Here is a 25,570-nt window from a genome sequence, read left to right on the forward strand (position 1 = left end):
TGAATCCAATCCCAAAAACCACAGACAATCCGACCGGTGGCAAATAATCATTCCAGAGATTGTTTGTTCAACTGCGGGGAAAGGCAACTGCTCAGACCGATGAATCCCAAAAACCACAGACAATCCGACCGGTGGCAAATAATCATTCCAGAGATTGTTTGTTCAACTGCGGGGAAAGGCAAACGAACTGCTCAGACTGCAGTTCCTACCACTTCACTATAGACGGAAGACAACTGTTTACCTCGTAATTCGTAATTGCGCCTCAGGCACAATGCACGCCAGCTCTGTAATTATGTTGGCAAACTTGTCGTTCCCTACTTACCTTGGGTACCACTTTATGCCGTCGTGATTATAATAAATCAACGGTTTTGTTCACGAATAATTGCTGAAACTTGCTAAATTTCCTTGAAATCACAGAATTACAGGGTGTAAAGTACAGGGAGTAAGGGGACAAGCAACTTCTTCGATAGTTTGACGGTTTCTGTACTATCGAAAGGAACTACATCTCTAAACGAACTAGCACGGGTTTAATCGAACCGAACACGCTCTAGATTAGACTTACGTAACCTAGGTTATTCAGTAGAGTAAGTGGAACTACCTAGTGACTTCCAGATGTCGGACAAACATTTGTGCTCATTACAACTGCCGTTTTTATAGATACCACGACACACGGATTACTTGCCCGTAAGCGGTTTTGCTGCAGTTAGAACAGGGTGAACAAGGAAGTTACTGTTGCTTGCACCGCATGTAGATCTGGGTGATAATAGAGTCACCTACGATATGTGGCAAACCTATGAGAGATGCACTAGAAACACTGAGTGCATTAGAATACTTAATGAAAAAGACGGTGAAAACTTTTCTTCCGAACTTCAGCGAAGCCCATCATGCCGAACATATTTAAACTAGCCTCGCACAGACGACAGCCATACCCGTTTCTCTGGATTCGCACTCTTCAACAGCAAACTGGATAAGGCTTGTAAAAAAGCATCCAGTCATCCCAAAAGACGCCATATTGTTCTTCGTGTGCGCTTCTGTGGTGATAGAACTGCACTAGAGCACATGTTGGAGGAATTCAAGCATCGGTAGGGCAGACGCATAGACTCTGAACACTGCACTTAAAAAAGTTGTCAAACGTTCCACTCGGCACGTTTGACTTGTGGCTATATTTCCGACCACCAAGGTTCAGGAATTTATGAAAGGTAATTCGGACCGAAGCAGCAATAATTCCGTGTAGTCTGAGGCAATAGGTTTTCAAGTCTGTAGCTTGGCCACTGCCTTGAATAAGAAGACAGTCGACCGGCCGGTCAATAAAACAGGGTCAATATGTGTACACTGCATGCGAAACAAGGGTTTTCGAAATTGAGAACCATTTTCACGGAATCTTGGAACTAAATGTCAGGTCGAGTTCACAAACATAAAACAGAGGTCCTGCATTTTAGTAAATTGGACGCAATTTTGATGGAAGTGGAATTGGGTGTTTAACCGCTAACCCTTTGTCAGTAATTTTATTCTCGAAAGAGCTATTCAAGTCTGATGAAATGGCTAGGTTAGAAATGTCAACAAAAAAGCCCACAAACAAACAAACGAACATCAATTACTGGATGCCTGCGACGCGTGTCTAGTCTGCGAATTCAATGCACATTTCGCAATAATCAGGAAAATGAGCAAATAGACCAGCGAGCCAAATGACTAAGCTTGGATGATACTCACATGGAGAAATATCACGGTATCGATTTTTCAGAATGTTCTCATTCAGGCGTGACGCAATTGTGGTAAATCCGGGTTTCCTCCGCGGTAATTGCTGCAAAATATCAGACAGAACAGAAAACAATAAATTGGCTGTAAATAGGGAAACATTGGTGGGACAGTTGTGACATAGTCGTGAGGGACGAAATGCAAGAAGTCACCCCCCAAACCCAGACAAGTAGTCTGGGATACTGGCGTTTTTTTGTCAGTACTTTTGAACGATTTGGATTTATCTTGGTGACAACCAAGCTACGGTGTCTGAATCGCTGCCAAGAGAAGACTGATAAGAGGAAGAGAAGGACAAAGCCGGTGTTGTTTTTACCATATAATGTACTTGATTGTAAGCACTAAGTTTCAGTGATGCAGAAAAAAGCTTACAACTCAACTTTGTTAGAAGGACGGAGAGCAGAATGCCCCCACAATTGCACCAATAAAGGAAAATTAAAATGTGGATTTGTGTGTCTGGGAGCATTTCAAAGTGTGTAACGCTTCAGGGGCATGTAGCTCAGTACATTCAACGACCGTATGCAGTAACTTGCCCAAAACAGGGTCGTAACCTGCTTGGACGTGATCGGCGACCATCAATAATGGCTGGCATCAGTAGGATATACAACCAAAGTCGTCTCATCCACCCGTAGATGGTCGCTTATAATTCACCGGATGATTATGATGCAGAATGCGTATTCTTGTGCGACCATGCGACTACATTGTGATCTAAAAGGGTGGGAAAGGCAGTAGGTGACATTGTTCTCCACTGAACTGTAAGCTGTGCTCCAATGGTCAGGCGTTTGCTGATAAAACGAAAGTCTACAGATTAGCTTGGTTGCATTGATTTGTACCACCTTCCAAAGCTTGATATCGTCCGGAAACAGCATACAAGGGAATCGAAAGGTCACCGGGAGCTAATGAAAGTCAAAAAGAGCAGCGGTCCAGGGATTGAGGCTGCAAAGGATCGATAGGAAGTCAGGTATAAACTCACTGAAGCGGAAGGCTATTGCTTACTGTTCCCGATTTCCACGTCTTGGGGAAAGCAGACGGATGCTGGGTCCCCGTATATCATATACACAGTGCGGATGAACGCATCTGAACCCCTGAATGGCACTGAGCACAAGTCTTCAGCTGAAAGTTTGGTAGCATTCCTTAAAAAGTGCTTTGAGCATCGGTCAAAGCATTCCAGTTTTCAGGAAGTCAGGAAGATAAAACTTGTCAGTGAATATAACTTAGTCTGGATATCAACAGTTCAAATATTCCCACAAAGCTTATCATGATCATGGTCGTCATCATCATCATTATCGACAGTATGACATTAGTGTCCAACATCGATGCTTTGCAGTCTTACCTACAAGGCATATGCATTCGACTGATCTTTAAAAAGCAGTAAGCTTCCATTCATACATTTATTCTTATATACACATACTCCTACAAACTGTTATGCTTTCTACTCTGTCATATCCAGTAGGCTAAGTTTGAGTGTTGGCTGAGTGTTTATTCGTCAGTCCACAAAACCCCAGAATACAAACACCTTGTAGTTCGTTACATTTTGGCTCTCCCTATTTATGTCCCTCCATTGATAAGGTTTGCTTTATAGGATATGTGATCATATACGTGCTTGAAACACAAAATAAGTTGGCCACTAAGGCCGTATAATATAACGGAAATTGCTTTGGCGGGTTTTCAAAGGGGTATAATCCATCGGCCGTCCAATAAAGCTTCCACAAAAATAGTAGAAAGCCTCAAACTCAACCAGCTCAGCTAACCATCCAGTTTCCTGAAATTCAGTGGGTTTTCTTGACAAATTCCTACTGGAATTTCCACTGCCCTAAAAATCTATCAAGAATTTCGGGTTTACTACCAAGAGAAGACAGAACGGTATCAGCAGGTGGAGTGGGAAACCGAAATAAGCCAAGAAATCGAACCCTAAGACCTAAGACAGACGAGTAACGAAGTTGGTCAGAAGTATCAGAACTCTGCATAAAGTGCTCAAATGGTGATGAGAAACGGCGGAGGTGGGCATTCTTCTTGAATTGACTCGTCAATTATATCATGAAAGAGAGGTGAATCTCCCTTTTTAATACCGGAGTGTTTTACATTGAGAGCACATTTCAATGCGGAATTGAGCATCTTGTGGGATCTACAGTGTGGCTGGAAGATGATAATATGCAATTTTTGTGATCAACAACAGGCAAATGAGCAAAAAACCAGCCGCCGTATAAGCAAACACTAGTGTTATGCAATGACTAAGTCAACTGACTGAAAAACAGATCGTAATTGGGAACTAACACAGTCCTGAAACGCTACAAATGACAATTGGGCCGATGATAAATGAGACAACATTGGGAGACTTCTGTCTAGTACAAACATCCAAAATTTCAGTTGCTTATCTGGGCGAAGTAGGGCGTATACATCATATTATACATAGAAATAATTTATTCTGTGAAAGAGTGAGAGGTTAACGGTAAAGAATGTGGGCAATCACAGAAAAGGAAAATAAATCAATCGAATGTTTAATAGCAGGGGTAGAAATGAGCAGCTTAGTTTGTGGAAACATTTGTAATTTCGGGCCATTCGAGCGTGAATGCGATCAATCAATCAAAGACTGTCTGACTGGCGACGAGAGGAATCCACAGAAAAGAAGAAAGCCTTGTGGATGGAAGGCACTGCTGATCAGGATAAGCCTCATCAGTCTGAATGTTTAAAAGTTAAGAGTGACGACTGATTTGTTTGTATGTTTGCTAAAGCGGAAAAATTGGCGACGATGTTGACGGTAGACCGTCGTAAATCCAAGAATTCGATTCAACATACAGGCTCTATTTTTTATTGATTGAAAAACTGCTACCAATTACACGGGTCTTATAAGAAAACATATTTGCCGAGCCAGACAAATAGATCAAACAGATCTACAACCAACTACGGATTTCAATGAGAATTTGCTACGTCAACCGGTAGACGTTAGTCTGTGGACAATGTTGCTTCCCAACTAACTGGGTGTGGTCGAGATTGCTCTAACTGACCTAATGTTCAGGTTTATGGCTGTTCACCAACAGATGCGTCGTCTAGAGCGAGACTGAAACGGTTTACGACTACTGCTACCCACCTTCACATATTTGCCCGACTCACACACTCAGATTTGGGATAGGTCAGCTGTTTAGGCTCGACAGGTATGGTTAGCTAGGTGACGAAGTGAACTGTCATCATCGCTGCGATGAGATTTGTACTAACAAGGAGGTAGAAAATAGCTGATTTATTCAACCGAAATTCTAAATCGAATTCCACTATGAACTTTAAACTAATTTTAAACGACTCCTTTGCTAACAGCATGTGGCTTCAATAGATGGAAACTGATGAGCAGCAAGCAAATCTCATGCCTTACCTTGATTCCACGTGATTTTTAGTGGCGTAGTAGGCTGGTACTCTGAAAATGTCGCCCGAGGATCTCTGAATGAGTCTTCTGTTAAGACACCCGCTCAGGTTAAGATTTCGAATTTCAAACCATGATCCTATCATGAAGCGCCGATCTAGTAGTTTAGACGATGCTTACACTGTAAGACCGCGGCTCTTTTAGCTTGCTGTTCATAGGTGCAAGCTTTTAAACAAGACGCTCAATTTTACTAATATATTACCGATACAGTATATTGTCCTAAGACAATCTGCTCTAGCTCACTTTCACATCACGAATGTGTTTGCACAACTTGCGTCTCTCATGTTTCGTTCCCAAGATTCTTAAAAACCAAGTATTTGCCCATTCTTCTTGTTTACATATTTTCACGTACTTTTGAAAACTCTCACACACAAGATTTGTGAAATATAAGAATGCACAAGTGACTTCAGTCATGTCCGAAAAGCTTTCTTCTAATATTAAAACCACTAGATTATGCGAACAGTATGAAAAAAAGATTTAAAATTGCCACACATTAGGACTTGTTGTTGTATCAACCAGCTAGACGACAAATAGTTGTAGTCAAGTTAAAACGGCTTGCTGAAGATCGAAAGTGTGACAAAAACGACCTAATGTCCCAAGTGAAGCCTCGGTCTGGTGAGAACGTCAACAGTGATGAACCAACAGACAAAAACATCAGAATGACGATCAGAATGAGATAGATAGGTTATAGCAGATGACGATCAGAATGAGATAGATAGGTTATTATTGCTGGTTTTCTAGCAATTAAAAAGCTTGCATTAATCTGATGATTTTTTAAAAAAAGTGGCCACTTATATCCATAGAAAGTGTGGGAATGTGGGGCTGTCTTTGTGAAGCTAAATGTGGATCATTCAGTACCAAGTGTTCCTCAGGATTTATTTGCTGGAAAGTTAACGGAATATGAAGCGCTACCGAGGACAAATTGAAAAGGATGCAACGCTGTTATGGTTTGCGAATACGGTTACGGCGGTGTCAATAAACGTTTTGCCGCAACAGCGTTAGCCGCTTGCACTGCTCCACAAGATTCGTCGCAACGGCAGGTAGCAAGATATGACCCACTTACTTCAAAGCGACTGAGGATACTTCCATCGGCCAAGCTGTGCTCTAGATCCAAGATTGATAGTAACAAAGCCTCTGTGGTTTGTGTGTAGCTGGCAGTTGATGCGCGTTTCGAAGAGCTCACGCTATTTCTCCGTGAAATAACCGATAGGCGGTCTCCAGTAAGTGACTGGCGAGTGGAGAACATTGAAGAGCGTGGAGGAAGGGGTGGTGCATCGCCAGAATCCGGAATATTTGTCTCTCCGTTGAAATAGTCTGTGACGTAGTCTAATACAGTGAGAGGAAAAATGGTTTGAGATGCTCGCTCGTTTGGCTATACAATGGGATGGGTTGCGACATCAAAACCAGTCCTTGTTCTCCCAAAATAGATCACACCGAAACAAAGAAAAGTGTAAGACTGATAAATGAAGTTCGCTTGAAACAGGTGGGTTCTGGATATACTCGACTGAATTTGTAAGTATCCACAGTCAGAGTCCTCTGGCAAGTCATTCGTCAAAACAGTTCAGAAATTATATACATATATATATATATATATGTCAACGCTACTCAGAATTTAAGACCCTAATAGCATACTCCACGTTCTATTTACGTTTGTCAGTTCAGTGTATTGGTCACCAGTTCACATTAGAGCACACCAAACTGATCAAATATAATTGGCATCCACCCACTGGGGCCAAATTGAGACCTTTTTGGGTTCCTGTCAAGCAAGACAAAAAACCAGTAGCTAATGACATTTGGAATGTCGTGTTGAAGCTTGTTCGTTAGGGCGGAATGATGACAAAATACACCTCATTGTCTACGTCGCTGAGATTGAATCCCTATATGCCAACTCAGGTGATCATTCAACAGCTACAATATGCTCCAAATTAAATACCTCTTAAAGAGCAAAAAATCACGGAGCTCCTCTTCAGACAAAAGCTTCCGGATCAGACAGCAGGATTGAAACCCGAGTTTGTGACCACACCTCGCCTCAATGAAACGATTAACCTTGACACATATCACACTACCTTTTGTACGTCATTGACTGCATGAAAAATCCAAGTAAAGCCGACTTATCAAGTTGATTTTGTGAGCTAGATAAAGAGAATCGTACCACGAACAGAGGCGTTTGTAGAACAGGAGAGCGCGTCTGGAGGAAATTCTAACTATAAAAAATGAGGCCCCATTTTACGTGTGCTACGTTCTCATTTCCACGGTTTACAAAATATCAGACAGTACAAATTAGAGGAAAGAAATCCATAAAATCTTGAAGCTGACAAAGTAAAAGTGAGAATGGTCCGGTTCAGTTGCTGGAAAACGCACTGAAAAAAGTGTGAAAAAAGGCTGACCTCGAGCTAGTCTAATCAGTATCCCGTGGAGTGAGTGGACAAAGTAGACAGAAACTGGGCAACATGGAGTGTTCGTCGGAAAATACACATCGCCGCAAGCGCTAAGGAGTGTTCGTCGGAAAATACACATCGCCGTAAGCGCTAGCATAACTAACCGTGCACTTCAGTTTGCTTTTCCTGCAAACTTCTTAAGTCGGGCAAAGTGTATTTTTCCAAAGGCAGTCCATAGGGAGATGCCAAACGCGCCTTATGTTCAATCGTTTGGCTATGACAACACAGAATATCGTGTTACTTTTCTTGTCCTGAAGCCTACTACAAGTGTCCGTATTTGAAGCTAAAAAACACAAAAAAGTACAGCCTTGCGGGTGTGAAACCCACTTCCATCGATAGTTTTACGTAGGAAAATTTCGCTCCATGTTCACAACTATTTATCCGAGTGAGTTCGTGGATGTGAGTGAAATTCGACCACTTTTTTCGGAGGCCCACTGTCAAATCTTACCTCCCCTCATTTTGCAGCATATTTATCTATTCTGTTGGTCCTGTACCAGCTCATTCCCTTATTTCAAAGTTCTTTCATCGACGTTATCGCGAGAAGCCTAAGGAGTTCTTCAAGCCTGGTGGAAACCGACAGAAACAATGCCATTTTCTGCCTGATTAGCATCCGCGAACTTGTTATTTCACAATGCAGCTACGTGAGTGTCGTTGATGAATTTCGTGAAATTCTGGTTTCCTCATGTTTGAGTCTAATTCTTGATTCAGCCTGACTCTGAGTACCGCATCATGCCATGCAGTTGTGTTCTGGTGTACTGATCCGCACGATTTCGGAGGGAGTAGACTACTCACCGCTCTAGTAGCGAGGAAGGAGTTCCGGCTATAGGAGACCGGAACGACAACAACGATACGAATGAGCCTTGGAAACCAAACTAAATCTGTTGTTGATGTGAATGGATAAAACCAGAATGTGCTGATTAGAAAAGGATGACGCCATACTCAAAGGATTAATCATGTTTTTTACCACAGTTCCGGTAGCAAAAGTGGAATGAAACGAATTTTGGTAGACAGGCGAGAACTACTATTACAAAAGGTATTCTCCATGAATGTAAACTCTTCCCTTCTGGGAGGTTTTAGCACCAGACTGTTTAATTTGATTACTACACACAGAATTTCTTCTCTCTGTGGGTATATTAGAGCTCTGAATCTCTTAGGTGCGGAAAACATGTACTTTAACTATGAAGGCCAGACGTATAAACAAATCGATGCCATGTCACCGGATGTCCCGCTTGGATCTTTATTAGTAAGGATATTTTAGGTTTGATTGAAAGGCAGCTTTCTGAGTATGTCCCCAATACCACAATCTACAAACAGTATGTGGATAACATTGTACTTCACGCAAGTTTCAAACACTCTGAGAACCAATACAACCATGTAAAAAATTTACGTCCAAACCTATCAGTGAATTTTTGGGATACAGACTGGTAACAGACTCACATTTTCTGATAGTGTTACTGCTAAACTGCACGCTTAGGCTTTCTGTGCATAGCAAACCCACATTATTTGGACAGTGTTAGCAGTTTTTCAGTTTTCCTTGTTTAGCTCATAAAAAAGACTGTTGCCCACTTTGTTAGACCACAACATGGGTACATGCATTCCTGACCCTGCAAGAAGAAGGGTTGTTACAAAGGGTGTTGATTTTCAGCGGCTGCCAATGGGAATTTCATAAAGTCCACAGAACATCATGGCTCGACCATTCAGTAAAATGAATTTTTATCAGACCGTAATTTAAGGGATGCCACATAACTGCAACCATACGGCACAAATTATATGCTGTACTCGTTTTATGAAGTGCTCCACATCCTCCGTAAATCAAATGTTAATGCGGGTCACGTTTTGTACCCAAGCTCACTGTCTCAGATGTTGTGTACTGATTCGCGTGCACTTGCAACGTAATACTGGCAGAACAGACAGGAGCTTATGCGAACCTGTCTCGGAACATTTGCCTCGCTATTTGAGTCAGGTGACTAATCAATCGGCCAGTGGTCTACAAACCCATACCGATGAATCTGCCTCTTAATTAGTTGAACATATTATATCCACTGGTCACAGAGCTGACTGCGGTATGGCTTTCAAAATTTTACTCCATAACATCATCTTGAAATGCCCATTAAATAAATACTGATCCAGGTTGTGCGCCCAAAATGTCTCGACAAAAGCTGTGAGTCAGCTTGAAACTTAAGAACCTATTTGGGTCACGATAGGGCTGACTCCATTTCGCTGTTTCGCTACTCGTTTTCATCTGTCATTATTATCATTATCAGCCGTAAGAACCATGTACTTGTCGCACAGTGTTTGAAGGTGCCATAATTCTGGTCACCAATTATTTGGAGAGGTGAGGTAGGTAGCTGCGCACTGGAAGCGGGAGAAGTGGGAACAACTGATGGTACTTAGTATCACGGAATGTTGAAATCCAGCCGCTTGGTGCTATTAAGGCACCAGAATTCGCATAAACAGGTTTTTTGGAACGGTGTGGGGCTACTCCAGAGTACCGATTTATCTGAAACGTTTATTGATGGCTGTTTCAACACTCTAATGGTCACATCGGATAATTGAATGCCATTATGTATCGCTTATTTCTTCATTGCAGCAATCCCCACTCTAATCAGTCCCGGCGGTCTCATGGTCCAACGACGAGGAATTTGTCACCATCAGAGCTGTGTATCTGGTGCTGATTGCAGGTGTATCTAAAGAATATTATCGTGCAGGAAATTATCTCCATACGCTACTCTTGATTTAGTCGCAGTCTGCCGTTGTTCGAGATCAGTGGACGCGTCTATTGATAAAGCTGTCACCAAACACTGAATTATTAGGTCTCGTGGGTTCTTAAATGGAACACGACCAAATAAGAATTCGGTGACAAAAGATTTATAGCAAGAAGATGAACAAAAAAGTGAGGTTTTTGGTTGTTTGTTTTCTGTCAAGAAAATAACACAACGGCTTGTGTGTGTGTGGGGGGGGGGGAAGCAAACGTCTGTAGAACCCTTAGATGGCCAATAATTGGGATTCATCAACGCAGATCGCGAAGCTTAAGACAACTTCTGGCATCAGCGCGACAACTTAAATAATACATGTATTTATCAAAATCCCATGAACGCCGAGTAGATTTTGAGAAAGTACTACCTCAGAAGAGCTTGTCTCAAGGTGTCTAGTTACACAGCTAAAGTCGGCTGAAGTAACAGTTATTTATTGAATTCATGGTCTTAATTCTCTTTTAGATGTCAATTTCCAATATAAGAGGGACTAATGTGGACAAGCGATAGACAGGAATGAAACTTACCACTTGGTTTCACCAGCAGTTCAAGTACATCTCCGGTGTCTTCCCTTGCCACGTTTAAAAATCCAACCACCTGTAGTGTTAAGCAGAGAGGATAGACAGCATGACACAGAGATTGTAATGATGTTAAATTTGCGCCAAAGAATTAAACACAAAAATTTGCAAAAATTAAACGTTGGTCCGAATGCACCAGAAACTATTTGCTTTAATCTAATCTATGGTCCCCTAGAAATTTCTTTTAGACGGAAGTTTATGTATCCCAGAATCGAGGTACATAAGATTGAGATGAAGTCTATCAAGCCCAAATAGTTTATAGCTGGATTTCTGAAAACTCTCTGTGCTCACAAAAAAGACGATCAGTGATGCGCATATGTGTGTGAAATGTATGTGAATGTATGTATGAATGTATGTGAAATAAAAATGTACTTTGCTAGACGACCAATTCTGACAACTTGAAATGATCAAATTTCTCTATTCCATCCAACGAAGAATCAGTTAGGAAGTTACGTGTGCTAAATAAATCGTGGTGGTCCTCTTGGGTTTTCATATCACCGGTACGTTTTCAGCTCTTGTTTGCTGTACGAAAGCGGTGATATGTTTAGTGGATGCTCTATTTCATGCTGCCCTCAATCGCATCGTACTCGCTCAGAGCCGATTATTGATAACTTAGGCGATAGTTCCGAATCCCAAACTACGTAGAATGGGGATTCCTGAAACAGATTTCGCCCAGTAAGTGAAGCCAGTCTACACAGAGAAGCCCAGAAGAATTATTCGGCTGTTCGGTTATTACCGGGGGACATCAACAGTGCCCGTCTCATGAAACGCTAAGGGGTCCCGAACACGCGAACTTGCAACCAGTTGGTTGAACACTTAAACCGTCCAGCCAGAAGCGGCTGAAAAAAATGCGATTGGCCATCCCTATTTTATTTCACACCACTTGTTCCCGTTTTCCATTTTACACTTTCTATTTTATGCTTCTTCCTTACCACTATACCAGCTTGTCGATGTTCTGTCGTGAAGTGCACTAGTCCGGCTGTCGTCACGACATAAAATAAGCGGGGGTCGGAGTGCATAGGCGTGCGTAGCCACTGACCAGAAGATATGACACGCGCTAAATGTTGACCCAGCTCCGGATTGTCACCGTCAACTAAGATTACCTTCCCCACAGTTTTTTTCACTGACTACCATGAGGATAATGTTGGTTTAGATGTAACATACTACTCATAAATTTGCTGTAACATAAAGTTGAGGGAAACTCGGGGACTGCGCCTACTTAACAAGCCTGAGGAAGATCGCAACCGATCGTGGGCTGTCAAAGGGTTTTTAGCAACCTTATTAGTGACGTGGGGTAAATGTAAGTGGATAAGGACACCATAAACAAGAGATTCAGGTGGGTCTCCCGTAAAAACAAATTAGTGTGCAAATTAGTGTACACGTCAAATGTTGGTTGGGCTCAGGTTATTCAAACATAAGTCTGAGTTGTGAGCATCTTACGAGAACACGAGATAAGATGGCTCTAAGTATGTAGGGTTATACACTAAGTGAAAAATTAACTTAAAATTGACATGAGGCCACACAAGTCGTGCTGAGTCGAAAAAGGTCTCGACGTAGTTTCTCTTGCTTTGTCAATATCTATCTGTTATGCCAAATGTTACTAGACTGTGGCCTGAATGAAAATACAGGGTTCGTAAAAGCTATCCTTAAAAACCAAAAATGCTGAAGTATCAACCTTCGTGAATACTTTGTAGGCCTGTGGTTATTTCATTCACAAAGAATTTACATTTTCTGAAGTCAAACCAAATATGAGATAATGTTTTCGGCAAGTCTCCAAAACTATCGGGATACTGACGCTCATTCATGGCACGCACATACCATTTTCACAGCTACACTTAATGTTTCTTTTGTTCTGAGAAGATAAATTGAATCAGTGTCTTTCTAACCTCACGTTTTCGTGACTGCTATTAGATTTTCCTCCCTTTGGTTCGCCGAAAGACTCCCCACTGTGTCACACAAACATTTACAGAGAGAGTTTTCTGCCTCTTGGAGTACAAGATTCGATTCTGGGGAAGCAATGATATATAGGGTGGAGGTGCCGGGATTCTGCTGCTATGCCCACAGGGAGATAACATCACAATACGTCACTAATGGACAAAACATTTGGTAAAAATGCTGTTTCCTTCACCATTGATAGACGGACCAAATGGTCATTAGCTTGGGAACAACCTACGGGCGATTTTGGCCATGCTTTCGAGACAGGCAAGACGCAAACCAATGACGCAGATAAGTAAGCAACTACAAAACACAATAGCAAACCAATGGTAATTTTTAGAGTGGGGAAATCGATCTAGACGGGTGTTACGGAAAAATGCACTCCTTCTGGCCAACAGTACTTCCGGTGACAATCCATCTCAAGGGCGACAGTTTGATTGTCACAAAACCGCAAAAGACAAGCTAGCCTACTGTCACTATTAGGCCTGATTTCATTAAAACGTAGCCATCTCACGAATGAGCACAACGACTAAGATTGCCTTTATTGAGGAAACCACTCAAAAGGCTAACACAAACCAGCCACATCGGGAGAAGACTTTACCAATGGATTGTGTCCTAATATGTCCTAATGCTAGGTAGTCCAGCAAAGGGGTCCCGACGCCAATAAAGTTTTTACACGTTATAAACTTGGTCGTTGTCTGCCTGTCTGTTTACGCCTTTCGACAATCATATTTAACGGTGTGGAGCAAACCGGAAAGGACTATATAAGTAGGTCGACGTTTGTAATCGCGCACATTTGTATCTAGCGCACATCGCATTGAAGAGGTTTCACACCCACGGGGTAAGTTTGCTAGCAGGGCTAACGGGGAAGCAAAGACCGCTGGCTATCTAGATGATCCTTAGAAAGGAAATCCACTCCACACTGGTAGGACTGGACCTAATGCCAAAAAAATTTGATATGTAGATGTAGGTGTCATCCATGTGAGAAGCCCGGTCTACGGTGAAAACTCGAGAAGTACTGTACATGTGAATCACCTATAGTGTGTGGCTGGGGAGATTTGAGCTCAGGACTTTCAGGTTTACAGCTGAACAATATGCTATTCGGCTGCAATATGGTCAACCAGCATTGTGATCAGCTTGCACCATTTCTCACTCACACGGCTCATGTTGCACCTTCGAGGAACAGCTGCTAACCGAGATGAATATGATCGGGACATCTGGTACGCGTTGATCAGTTCATTTGTGTTTTGTTATCACAGTTTCTTATAATGATGCCTGTGACTAGCCAGTTATGGACACGTCAGTCTTCGGACCCGCCAGTGGGCTCTTTTGCGTAACGAAAGCGAGCTCCAAAACATGCTTTCCAAGGCCGCTCGATAGTAAAACAGAAGCGCTCAGTACTGGCTAGCTATTCACACAGATGAACTCATTCACAATGCGTTTGCCTGCAAAACTGAATTTGATTGATCGAACTGAAAATATAGGCACTCAATGGGATATTTGTTTATTCAAATGTAGGCAGATTACATACTTCACCGTCCAGTGTCAACAACCACGCGTGTCTAAATGAACACGATCAGCCCTGTACCTCAGGGCTAGTTCGAATTCATTAACTTCAAATTACATCGAAAACAAAAAACGTGCAGTCATTGATATATTTTTCTGATGGAAGACTGATGATTATTTCTTCTCACACGCAAAGGAACGCGTTAAAAGTTGAATCTGCTAGTACAAAGTTGGCTTTTATTTTGGTTGAGCACAAATTGATTATGACTCTCAGTCGCCGAGACAAGTAAGAAAATTTCTTCTCCAGTCAAAGCACTTGGTCACGATTCTCATTTGCAGACAGTCACCTCAGTTACATCAGTATTTAGCACCTATCTTGAGCAAGAAAGAGCACCAAAGAAAGGCCATAAGCCCTAGGAAATATGGGAACTACTTTCAAGAAGAAGCGAATGAAAATTGTGAACGGCACAAATCTTGACTGCCTCCGATTAGCTCAAAAAGTAATTGAGCTAGTCAAACACATTCAAACTCAAATCAAGGATTATATAACCACATCTTGGGCTCGAATCGAGCCCTACCTATACAGCTCAAGTTCTCCTTTGCCAAAGCTACTCCTGTGGTCGGTGAATTCGAAGAACAACGAGGACGAACTTGAGAAGTTACGATTCGGATTTCCTTCCATCAATGAAGTCACCCAATAATGAAAAGACGAGAAGTACTGCACAGCTGTCTGATCCTCACTGGGAATCGTCAGCAGTGCGCGTCCGATGAAAATGAGTTTCGAACCCAAGACCGTCCGGCTACGGGCGGCTAAACAGCTGTGTGATTGGCTCCCAATTGCCATCAGTCAGTAAGTGGCCCAAAGGAAGAATAATTTACAAGATGGATGAAAACTTCATCGGAGAACTTGTCACTCGAGGACCCGTGTGGATTCCGTGAGTGAAGGACGAATGGAGCTAAATCCTGTTTAAGTGTGAGTTAACCACGCTGCTGATCTAGCGTTCGTGGTCGAACGATTAAGCCTTCAGCTCATTAGCCGGGAGAATGCGAGTTCGAATCTTCCTAGGGCTTCGTAAGATGCATACTGCTGAGGATTCTGAGTAATGATGAAACAGCTGCACAATGGTTTTTGATTGTTCACCATTAATCATTTTCATTTGTAGGACGAAAGTCCAATTTACAATAGCGTATTGCAGTCGCTTGTCACAGAACATTTATGCACCACTTCCTGGGTTTAGTTAACGTATCCCGTATGATGGTGGAGGCGGAGTTAGCAACGACGGAAAATATCAGTCATCAATACTGGTGCCTACGGGACCGAGGAAAGAACGCCCGAGTAAAGAGCGGAAAAAGGAGAGTGCAGAAAACCCAAAATTCATTGGCAAACAAGTAGCAACAAGAAGTAACTCCGAACAACACGGATATTGGCACACTTATATAGAACATCAAAGTAAGGTATCACAGTGAAGACTGGATCACAATTTATCAATAGAGGGCTTCTTGACTAAGTCAACAGCTGCTTCAAACCAACGACGACACCTAACCAAAAGGTGTCCGAAATAGGCAATTTTAAATTTAGGTTACAGTATCTTTGATGGGAGATGAGCGAAGGTTGTAGAATATTTTATTTGCAACAATAATTCACGGAAGCTTTCGTAATTTTGTCCAAATTTTCATCTACACTAATGCTGTATTCTATAAAGCACCTAGAAGAGAGTCTACTCCACCCCGAAAGAGGACAGAAACTCTCTTTTCTGTGGTGGTCGCTCCTTGAAAGGATCAATAAAGTAATGGAAAGCTGTAATAAAACAAACTCGTCTCAAAGTACTCCAGTGTGACACGACAACTTTTGTATAGCAATTATTAGAATTGACCCTGATTTACGTTGTACCCTAAACCCACTACGTTTGAGCCGCATGTAGTTTGAATTTTCCCGACATATTTGTCCTCTTATGGAATGGTATGTTAGACTAAGAAAGGATCAAATTACGTCGGTAGCTTTGGGTGGTCACAAAAAATGATACTGATTACATGTCTGCAACGCAAGACTGATATTCTGAATGCAACAGACCAGTTGATGCTCGCAGTCGCATTGCAGAGGCTAGTTAAATGAAAGTAGTGAAGCAGCGGTATTGATTCGCTAGAATAGTTGTTCACCATAAGTTTTGGGGAATAACGGTACTGTTCTAAGATGAAATTGTTAAAAAACATAAATGAAACCATGCCGACCGAAATGGATTTGCCTGACTGATTTGTTATCGGTTGAGCGATCCTTTCTCTGTTACAAACTTAAAGGCCGAGCATATATAGTAGTATCGAGAATGTGATAGTTGGTGCTTAACAATGGCCCAACAGTTACAATCGTTGTGCATAGCTACATTGCGGTAGTGAGGATGTATTTGTCAGGAGGGTGGTTAGAAAGGCTCTGGAAAGGGTCCAGAATGGAGCATGAGAAGAAGGAGGAGCCGCGTGTCTATGGCAGACAAATAAGCCAATCCAATCGTACGCAGGAATGAATAGGTACAGTGTTACAATACAACCCAACAAAAAGTTAATTTGGTTCTTCTGTAGAACAGACGGGTAACTCGATAAAGACAACTGTACCTTCCAACAAACCCAGAAGATTCCGACAGTATAACGTACCTCTGCGTGAGTATAACCAGCCACGGAGCGTCCATTGATTGCGATCAGCTGATCACCTTCATATAATCGAGGAATACACAAATCAGCTGGAGTATTCTGACCCACTCGGCTGACAATAATCGGAATTCCAAAATCGATCCCACCTCGTATGTTAAAGCCGAACCGACCACGACTGTCTGGTCTGATGCGAATTCTAACCAAACCATCGGTGCTGTCTGCCTCGATGGGATTCGACGGACCGTCTCCAGCCGGCGCCCCCGGATGCAGTGGATCCCGAACGAAAGTAGAACCAGCGGTGTTGCTTGTACGACCGGATGCGTGAGTTCTACCATGGACTTCAGTATGCGATGATTGCTATTGAATATGTTAAAAATACAAAAAAATGAAATGGAATCAGAAGGAAAGAAAGATAAACAGATCAACATTGTTAAGAGATGAGATAAGATACTGAAATAGAGACCAAATAAAAGGTGTCGAGCTGGTGCACAGACTTTTTCTGGATTGATCGAGCTAAAAGGACTGTAATTGGAGAGTACATTATTCATACCACAGTAGTGATCACAATAAACTCTGCCCTTTTGGAACGAGATGATAGTCTGGTAATGAAGGGTCGAAATGTGAACAAAAGGTATGAAATTAACAACAAGCGCCTGCGAAATGTAATGTTCAGGGTTTATTGTTGTAGCACACATATACAAATGGTCATTCGAACTGATGTTAAGAAAATTGAAACCTTTGTTTAGCTGTGTGGAAGCTAGCGCACCAAAGTCAGACAACATCAAGGGGCACCACGTCATACTGAAAAGGAACATGCTACAGAATCAGAGTGTGGCTGATAGTCAGCCTTTGATGGAATTTTTTTACGTGCCGTATTCGTTTACTTTTAGGACCTACTCTGTAAAGACTGTTTTTTCGAAAGAAAATATGTGGCTTTGTTCATCCTCCTTCATGATATGAGTACCCTTCCGGGACAGACAAATTTTAAGAAGTCCGTATGGGGAAGAAGCACCGGATCTAGATTTGTCTGTTAGTGAGTAGTAAAAACGAACGCCTGAATGTGGTAACTACTGGGTATACAAAAGTTTAAGTTCGTCGGATGATGACACCCCACTAATAGGACAACCTAAGCCGTTTTCCAACTAGTGCTGCATATGTCTTCGTTTAATATCCAGTGGAAATCGATCTAAACTATTCGCTGATATCCAATGGCATACGTTGGCAGCAGTAGTTGATCATATAGAAACTCGGTGAAACGCCAAGCAACTGAATGGTATTGGTTGTATTGCCGAAAGTGCAAGTGGAAGTTAAAAAATAATGCTTTTATTGGTAGGTGAATGAAATTTTCTTAAATCGCTGCTCAGACTGTGAGAAACAGCACGTCGGGATGTGGCGGTTTCGAATTGTACTAGTCTGAAAGGATACCTCTATTTCTTGACTTCCTTTAAACCGTTATTGACAAGACAAGCACAAGCAGTTTTCCCACGTAAAAGTCAATCAGGAGATGCCGTAGATTTGTAGGGCGTATATGTGGTTCTGATTGCAGAAAGACATGAGGTAATGGATCGTATACTGACAAGGATGTCATGACAATATTTTTTTCCACTACCAATCGTTGACGACGCCAAGCGAACAAGATTAATCTGTGACCGGTAGCCTGGAGATTACCGGAATTAAACATGAATAGTGGCAGTTGCTGTTGTGATTGACGACATGTCACTGGTGACAATAGCACAACCCACGCTGTTCCAGTCAATCGCTTTGGGTGTGGCAACTTGAAAACGCAGAGAACAAGTAGTGGAAAAATTCAGACTCCCAAAATTGGTGTAGTAATTTGGCTGTAGTGAAAATACCAATGAAGTTGCCCGCCCCAGGGACCAGCAAGGAAATACGTGCTGGTGGTGGGAGGTCGGTGATTCCGTCTTGATAACCAATGTCAAATTAAATAAACGTCTATTCAGTTGGCTGGTTTTTCATAACAGTAAGTTAGGGACGCAGCTGGCTACAAGTGTAGAAGCATGATCATGATCGGGTTTACAACTAGATAGCACATTTCTTCAAGTGATCAACATTAATGGAAGCAAGCCAAACTTCAGCTTGGTATTTCTTATCCAAGTATTCGAGACCATAGCAAGACTCGCCGCTGATCAGTCATTCAGGCAGTGAGAGTTAGCAACATTTTGTACATTTTGCAAGTTCACTGTTGAACTAGTAAAACTTTCGAGGAACAATTGACACTTAAACCAATAGGATTGAGCTTGATGAGCGTGTGAACTATCCCCAAACGAGAGGCAAAGACCGGAAATTAGTGTACATTTTAAAGAAGGGAGAGGTCAATCAATTCATCTAGTGTCAGGATGACGTGAAATTTGCATGGGCTAATCCTTTGTAACAAAACAAACTTGTCATTGAATAGATAACTCGTGAACACGTATGGATCAATCAGCTTGTCAATCTATTACGTTCCAGGCGGGTGGAATCGCACAAAGGCTAAGCACACTTGTCTATTCTAACGGTAAAACGAGCTCAAATACCAGCTGGACGCGGGAGAGAAAACAAACGTATTTAAAAATGACAGAGCAGGTGACTATCGTTAATCATTCTAGAGCATTTTTTGGACGGAATGTCAGGCGGCTTATACAGCATTTATGCATACATCCTGTGCCACTTTTGTGCTGGTCCGATTAAAAGTTGAACGAAAGGAGGGGAGTTATGAACTGCAACAGCCAAAACATTGGCTATAAAGTTAAAGTTGTGTGAGGAATGCAAATCAACCTAGTCTATCAGGATTAAACTAGACAAGAATCGGACGAATAATTGTATGAAGACGGCCGAGACTGTCGTAAATTACGCGGACTGGCCGGTGTATCGATCCATAAGGACAGTAATGAGAATCCGATCTGAATAGTCTTATTTGTTTTCGGTACTTTCACAGAGGAAGTAAGAATCATTGTCACCTGAGCATACCACAATCAATTTTAGTGTCAATAGCAGAGTCAAGCAACGGACAAGAACAATGGTTGAGAGTATGTTCAACCTGTAGCAGATAGCTGCTAGTTGAGAATGTGAAACGCGACAGACGTGCACTCTGCACATGAATTCGACGTGGACGGGCGAATACTCAGAAATGTAAGCAAACATACATTCAAAAAATACCTGAACAAGCAGATAATATCAGAAAGATGAATCTAAACTGCCCTATCCACGACAAGTACGACAACTACACGGTTCTCACAGCTGATGATGATGGTGATCCACGAATAAACAATATTGACGGCACGAAAACCATCCTGCTTTGAGGAGATATACTGTCCAAAATTGTGTAGCTGCGACCTTCTGGTTGATGAGGCAAGCTATTTTCTTCTCAGAATAAGCGTTCTTGTCCCAGACTGTCAGATGGATACATCATCCCACCACATATTCAAACTAGCTTACGGAACTGATCGATTATCTGACCAGGGAAATTCGCCAGTTCTCTACTTCGATTCACTTCTAAGAAAGTGCAGCTAGAGAAAAATCAGAACATGATGACTCGAGGTTCACTGAGTTCCCACCCATGCCGCTGATAAAGACGAATATAGCTCCGAGGTAAGTTAAGTTTTTCCGTGACTGTTATGCAAACCAAAGACACAAATCGTTCTGACACTGTCCTAGTAAATAGGACTTGTGTATATCATACACTTCTTGTAAACTGCACCAGTCCACATGAGTCACGGGCATGCAAGCGCTTCGATAAGCAGAATGGAATAGCCCATCATCTCCTGTATTCGATAAATCTGCTAAAAAATTGAACAAAAGCCAAATTTCATTGTCTGAGTACAGGAAGCGTATAATGAGTACATAATTGTCAGCCCTGTGTTGAAGAATCTCCACCGAGGGAGTATCCTGGTGTTTCCCGGGACGATTCTTCAACGCATGGCATTCACTTCGTTAGATCCCTTATCAGGATAAATGTCCTCCGACCAGGAAGGTAAGGACGTCTATTTAAAGTAGAAATTTCCGAAAACATTTTGCCTTTGAGATGAAACCTCTTCGGATGAAATGATTTGGTTACAGGTATAGTAGAGCATTAAGCAAGGCTGAGGGCCTATCAACGAGGTTTCTTACCAATTACAGGAAAACCTGTTGTTCGTTGTCGGCTCAGTCAGCGTAACTGAGTGAGGGCTACATCGACTGGCTGAAGACCGAGACTGCTAACCCACAACATTTAGGTTGATAATCACCTCTGCGTGCCTGTGAAATGTTTTGTCACTCCGTAGGGATGAATGAGGATCACGGGTGCGGAGGGAGGTTTTGTAAGTTTTATACAATCCAATCAAACCACTTGCAGCAACGATCCTCCTGATACGTGCTGATTGACACTTGACAAATCATTTGATTCGAAACCACTCCCCCCATAAGGACCGGCTCTCTATCCTATTCAGGCTGAGAAGCATGGCGATTTTTGCCGCCTAGGCATTCAGCTCTGCACTGACAATGTTGCCTAGGTTGGTGGTGAAACTTTTGCTCGGCAAACAGACCAACAATTAGGAAACGTAGTCGAGCTGCATATATTCCGCAAAATCGCCAAACCTGATCTCTGTCTCAAATCTTCCATATTATCAAGATTTATTGTAGCCTGGGTTCTGTCCACACCCCGCTACCAGCAAACCTTGGACAACCGCCACATTTTCCATCTTATGATTCAGATTTCTCATGTGTAATTCCCTAACTGTCTGTCTGTCTCATGTGAATCATGCTGCGGTTGTTGCCGTTGATTTTCCGCATGCAGTCTGGCTTTCTTTTAACCGGTGGACAGTCTTTCAGTTGAGAAAAGATTACTTTTCCGAGACTCCACTGGTGTTTTGCGTTCGACACTCTTCGAAAAACCTCATATGTTCCTGGTCTACATAGAATTAATGCTGTATGACTACACTCCCTAGGAGATTTTGATCACGTGGGTTATATCCTTCCTAATTACCAGTTAATAGACCCCACTGGGCAGACACCTTCTGACCATAGACCAGTCTCTTGTTCTGTCAGCCACTTCTGTGTACAGCGCTCAGATTCGACTAGAATTGGTTGAACAAGAATCTGCAGCTTACCGAGACATGGGATAAGAAGTGAATCAAAAATCTGATATGGGATTTTTAACAAGCTTAAGGAAGATTAACGATATTGAACCGTTCGTCTGGAAGTTTGGCGCATAGGGGACGTTTACTAGACACTTTGGAGATTTGACGTCAATTCAGTGATTGATTAGTCCTAAAGTGAACAGTGCGGAATGTTCAGCTTTCGACTTCCTGTGTAACTGTCTCGTCAACGTTTGATGCAAAACGCCTCCACACATGCCAAATATATTGACGGAATTAATCGAAAAACTATCCTGAAGTGCCGAGCGTGCCAAGGTTTTACCACTGTATAGCCTCATGAAGAACTTAACAAGACTAAAATCACATTGGTTACTAGCCACAAGAAACCTCATGTCGTGCCTAGCAGAACTGACATACCTAGCAACAGGAAACCGAATACGAGGATTTTTCCGAAAAGACTAACTTGCCGGCTTTGCTTGAGGTCAGCGAGATTCGGATCAATTTAGAAATTTCGTGACTGTGAAGTAAAGCATAAGAATAAAGGTTCAAAGTGCTATCAAAATGGGGAGTATACCGAAAAAACATTACTGGCCCGTGTCTTCCGCACAAGTCGGGATTTGTTAACCGATTTGTCAAATGCTACTGTTCATATGCGAATGCCACACGCGAAGCGTGTACTAAGTTACTATCAATTTATTAAAACAAAGAGTGGTTAATCTAAAGACTTGTTTCATATGTTTACTTATCGATGTTACATGCCATCGAATTTTCAATCGAAGACAACCCTAATGACTCAATTGTTGTCAACGGCAGGGCCTTCTTTGGTTCATACAAGTGGGTTGTCATCCACTTATGAGATAAATTTCGCTCGACCGTAATATACTACTGGGTGGGCTTGGTTTTTAGTTTAATACCCACATTAGTTGTAACCGAAAACATCATACCAGTACTTTATAACATGTGTTTAAAAGGACAAAACGATAACTTCTGATTGGTTAGGCACACTACCGTGATAGTATGCAATCACAAATATGACAATGTATTCGTATCACCCTACTCGTTTCAAAACCAACCATTCTAGTGAACATTGTAAACGGCTTAGTATGCATGCTTCGGAGGCACACTCTACACGTTATGCGTTAGAGAACTTCTAATTTAACTCAATATTTTGCACTACGACTGTTTGGCACTCCGGAATATCCTGCTTAATAAATGCCTCGACAATAGATATTACTTTCTCGATCACTAAAAAAGAGTTGTGGTGTGTATAGAGAAGGAAAGTTCTCGTTTGATTCGACGTCACTGTCAAATAAATTTTGCATGGAGTTGTTTGGAAAGCGGTGAATCTATAGTAAGTGAGTAATTCACCATTCGGTATTTGTGATAAATACCAACCGTCTTTAGTCACTCAGTTTTATTGCAACCACTGCCAGCGACAGCTGATCTCATCAGTTATATTCGAAGAAGTCTGGAAAGGTTGTACACCAGAATGATACAAAATACTTCCGTTTTTGTCATCTGGTGTGACCCGTTTAACACTCTCTCTCATCACGATTCAGTGAGCAAACTTTGCTCATTGGGTTCCACATTTCACATGAGCTGAGCGAGAGATGACTGTTTGGTCTGACTTCACTATTCCGTGGGCTTTCAGTCAAATTAATCTAGTTGACTGCGTGTGGTCTCCTTTCCGTTGTGTATAGGTCCATCAGTCGTTGACTAAGATGTTAAAAATTTACTCCGATCTCAGTTTTCCTCAACAATAAATTTATCTAAGGGCGGAACGTCGCTGGGAGGCTGTGGTTGGAGGCTAAACTCTGTTGATCATGTGAGTAGATATTCAGGGTTGAAATGTCTATTGGCTAAAACATTCCGACACCACATTCGGAGAACTTTTCAGTCATGTATTTCTCAAAATCTTCGGTACAATTCACATTCACATAAACGAAGCAAAGAGTATTTTCATAAAGGAAACTACTCACAAGGTTACTGAAAACTCTTCGACAGCCCACAACCGGTTTCGCCCTTTTGGGGCTCATCAGGTAGGCACGGTCCCTGAGTTTCTGTCAGTCTTATGTTCCAATTGAACCTAAATTGGACTGTTTTCGAGAAATACACTCATTTACAAATCAATTTGGTTTTCACGAGCGACTCAATTAATTTTTTGTGCTCAGGAACCTTGAATGATTCCATGCTATCATCTAATCATGAAGAGGCTGACTAAACTGTACACTACGTATCTAGTCAAGTCAGCAACACTTCGCGCTCACATAACCACAAGTGGAAGAAGGTTGATTCCGACGGTTATAACGTGTGATGTGTACGGTGCAGTTAGTATTACTTGCTGTCAGCAGGAGCGCAAAAGTAGAGAAAGTCCACAGTGGCCAGTTTGATCACGGAAGAGGCTTTACACTTTGGAATTCGATTCCACGATGCAGAAAACTTCGAGAGAATCGCGACCAAATTTCACACTAGGACATTTCTCAGCATCCTTCCGCTTCAAGAGAGTAAAGGGCTGATCGGTGGTGTGTCATTCACTAGAATATTCGCTTTTATCTTGAAGTTACGGAGGAATCCATCACCGCTACATTGATGCTCAGACTAAGCGTAACTACCGAACTGCCAGTCATACGTGCACCGAAAACCTATACTTATTTGACGAAGAAACTAAATCTAAAGGACGGAGGAGATGCTGAAGTACAATTGTCGTCGTTCACACACAAATCCGTACTCTCAAATACAAAATTACTCGGCAAGTGTGACAAATAACATGCTTACATTGGTTTCAAATTTTGTAGGCAGTGATCATGAAGCTAGTATTTCCGACAGTTCCTTATTTCCAATGTGTCTAACTTCGTTCCCATTGGGAATCCGAATTCCCCCGATCTCGGCCTGGCCTAGTGACGGGAAAAAGTTAACACTGTCAACCACGTGCGCCATTACCATTTTTTTAGTTTATCACATCACGACAACTTTGAACAGCCTGTTTGTGCATTAAAAAGGCGGCTTTACGCACTGGAGCATTTACGCTGAGGGCCTTCGCCTCTGAATTAAATCAATACTAACCATCACCAATCAATCACAGATTCACTTGCACCAGTTTTGCCCGTGTTTCTGGTCTGATGATACGGAGAAACTGCGTACAGATTGTAGACAGTTGCAGGTCGCAAAAGCACTCGCATCATCAGATTACTCTCATTTTTCGTCCATTCGGTGTTCTCCATCAACAGGGTTGCTCCGAAATTCCGTAGTTAGTAGCTAAGCGAATTCAGGTAAAAAATACGGGTTTTAGTTTTTCCCAATCACGATTGACAGTTTTTCAATTGGACCAACTATGGTTGCAATAATTCAAATGAGTTTCAACTCAGCCTTCTAATAATACACTAGTTTGACGCGGGTTGACTGATGTTTTCAAGTTATATGCTTAGAGAATTTGTGGTAGCTGTTGTTATTAGTAGTATTTCTATGTGGTGCTTTATGTACGTTC

The 25,570-nt window shown here is 42.0% G+C and overlaps 2 protein-coding genes across 2 annotated transcripts in view; one reads left to right on the plus strand and one right to left on the minus strand.

Annotated features, from left to right (window-relative positions):
* T265_03173 (hypothetical protein) overlaps positions 1-25,570 on the minus strand; it is a gene marked incomplete at both ends in the record, with an annotated part of 81,812 nt that overhangs the window by 30,367 nt on the left and 25,875 nt on the right. The window contains 3 exons of the mRNA XM_009167586.1: positions 6,228-6,490; positions 10,883-10,952; positions 17,018-17,371. Coding sequence (XP_009165850.1) covers positions 6,228-6,490; positions 10,883-10,952; positions 17,018-17,371 — 687 coding nt within the window. The remainder of the gene's footprint in view (positions 1-6,227; positions 6,491-10,882; positions 10,953-17,017; positions 17,372-25,570) is intronic.
* T265_03174 (hypothetical protein) lies at positions 14,797-15,075 on the plus strand (the record flags this gene model as incomplete). The annotated part of the gene is made up of 1 exon (XM_009167587.1): positions 14,797-15,075. One exon carries the CDS (start codon positions 14,797-14,799, stop codon positions 15,073-15,075), a length of 279 nt encoding a protein of 92 aa, XP_009165851.1.

Source organism: Opisthorchis viverrini, assembly GCF_000715545.1.
Source record: "Opisthorchis viverrini unplaced genomic scaffold opera_v5_43, whole genome shotgun sequence".
NCBI lineage: Eukaryota > Metazoa > Platyhelminthes > Trematoda > Opisthorchiida > Opisthorchiidae > Opisthorchis > Opisthorchis viverrini.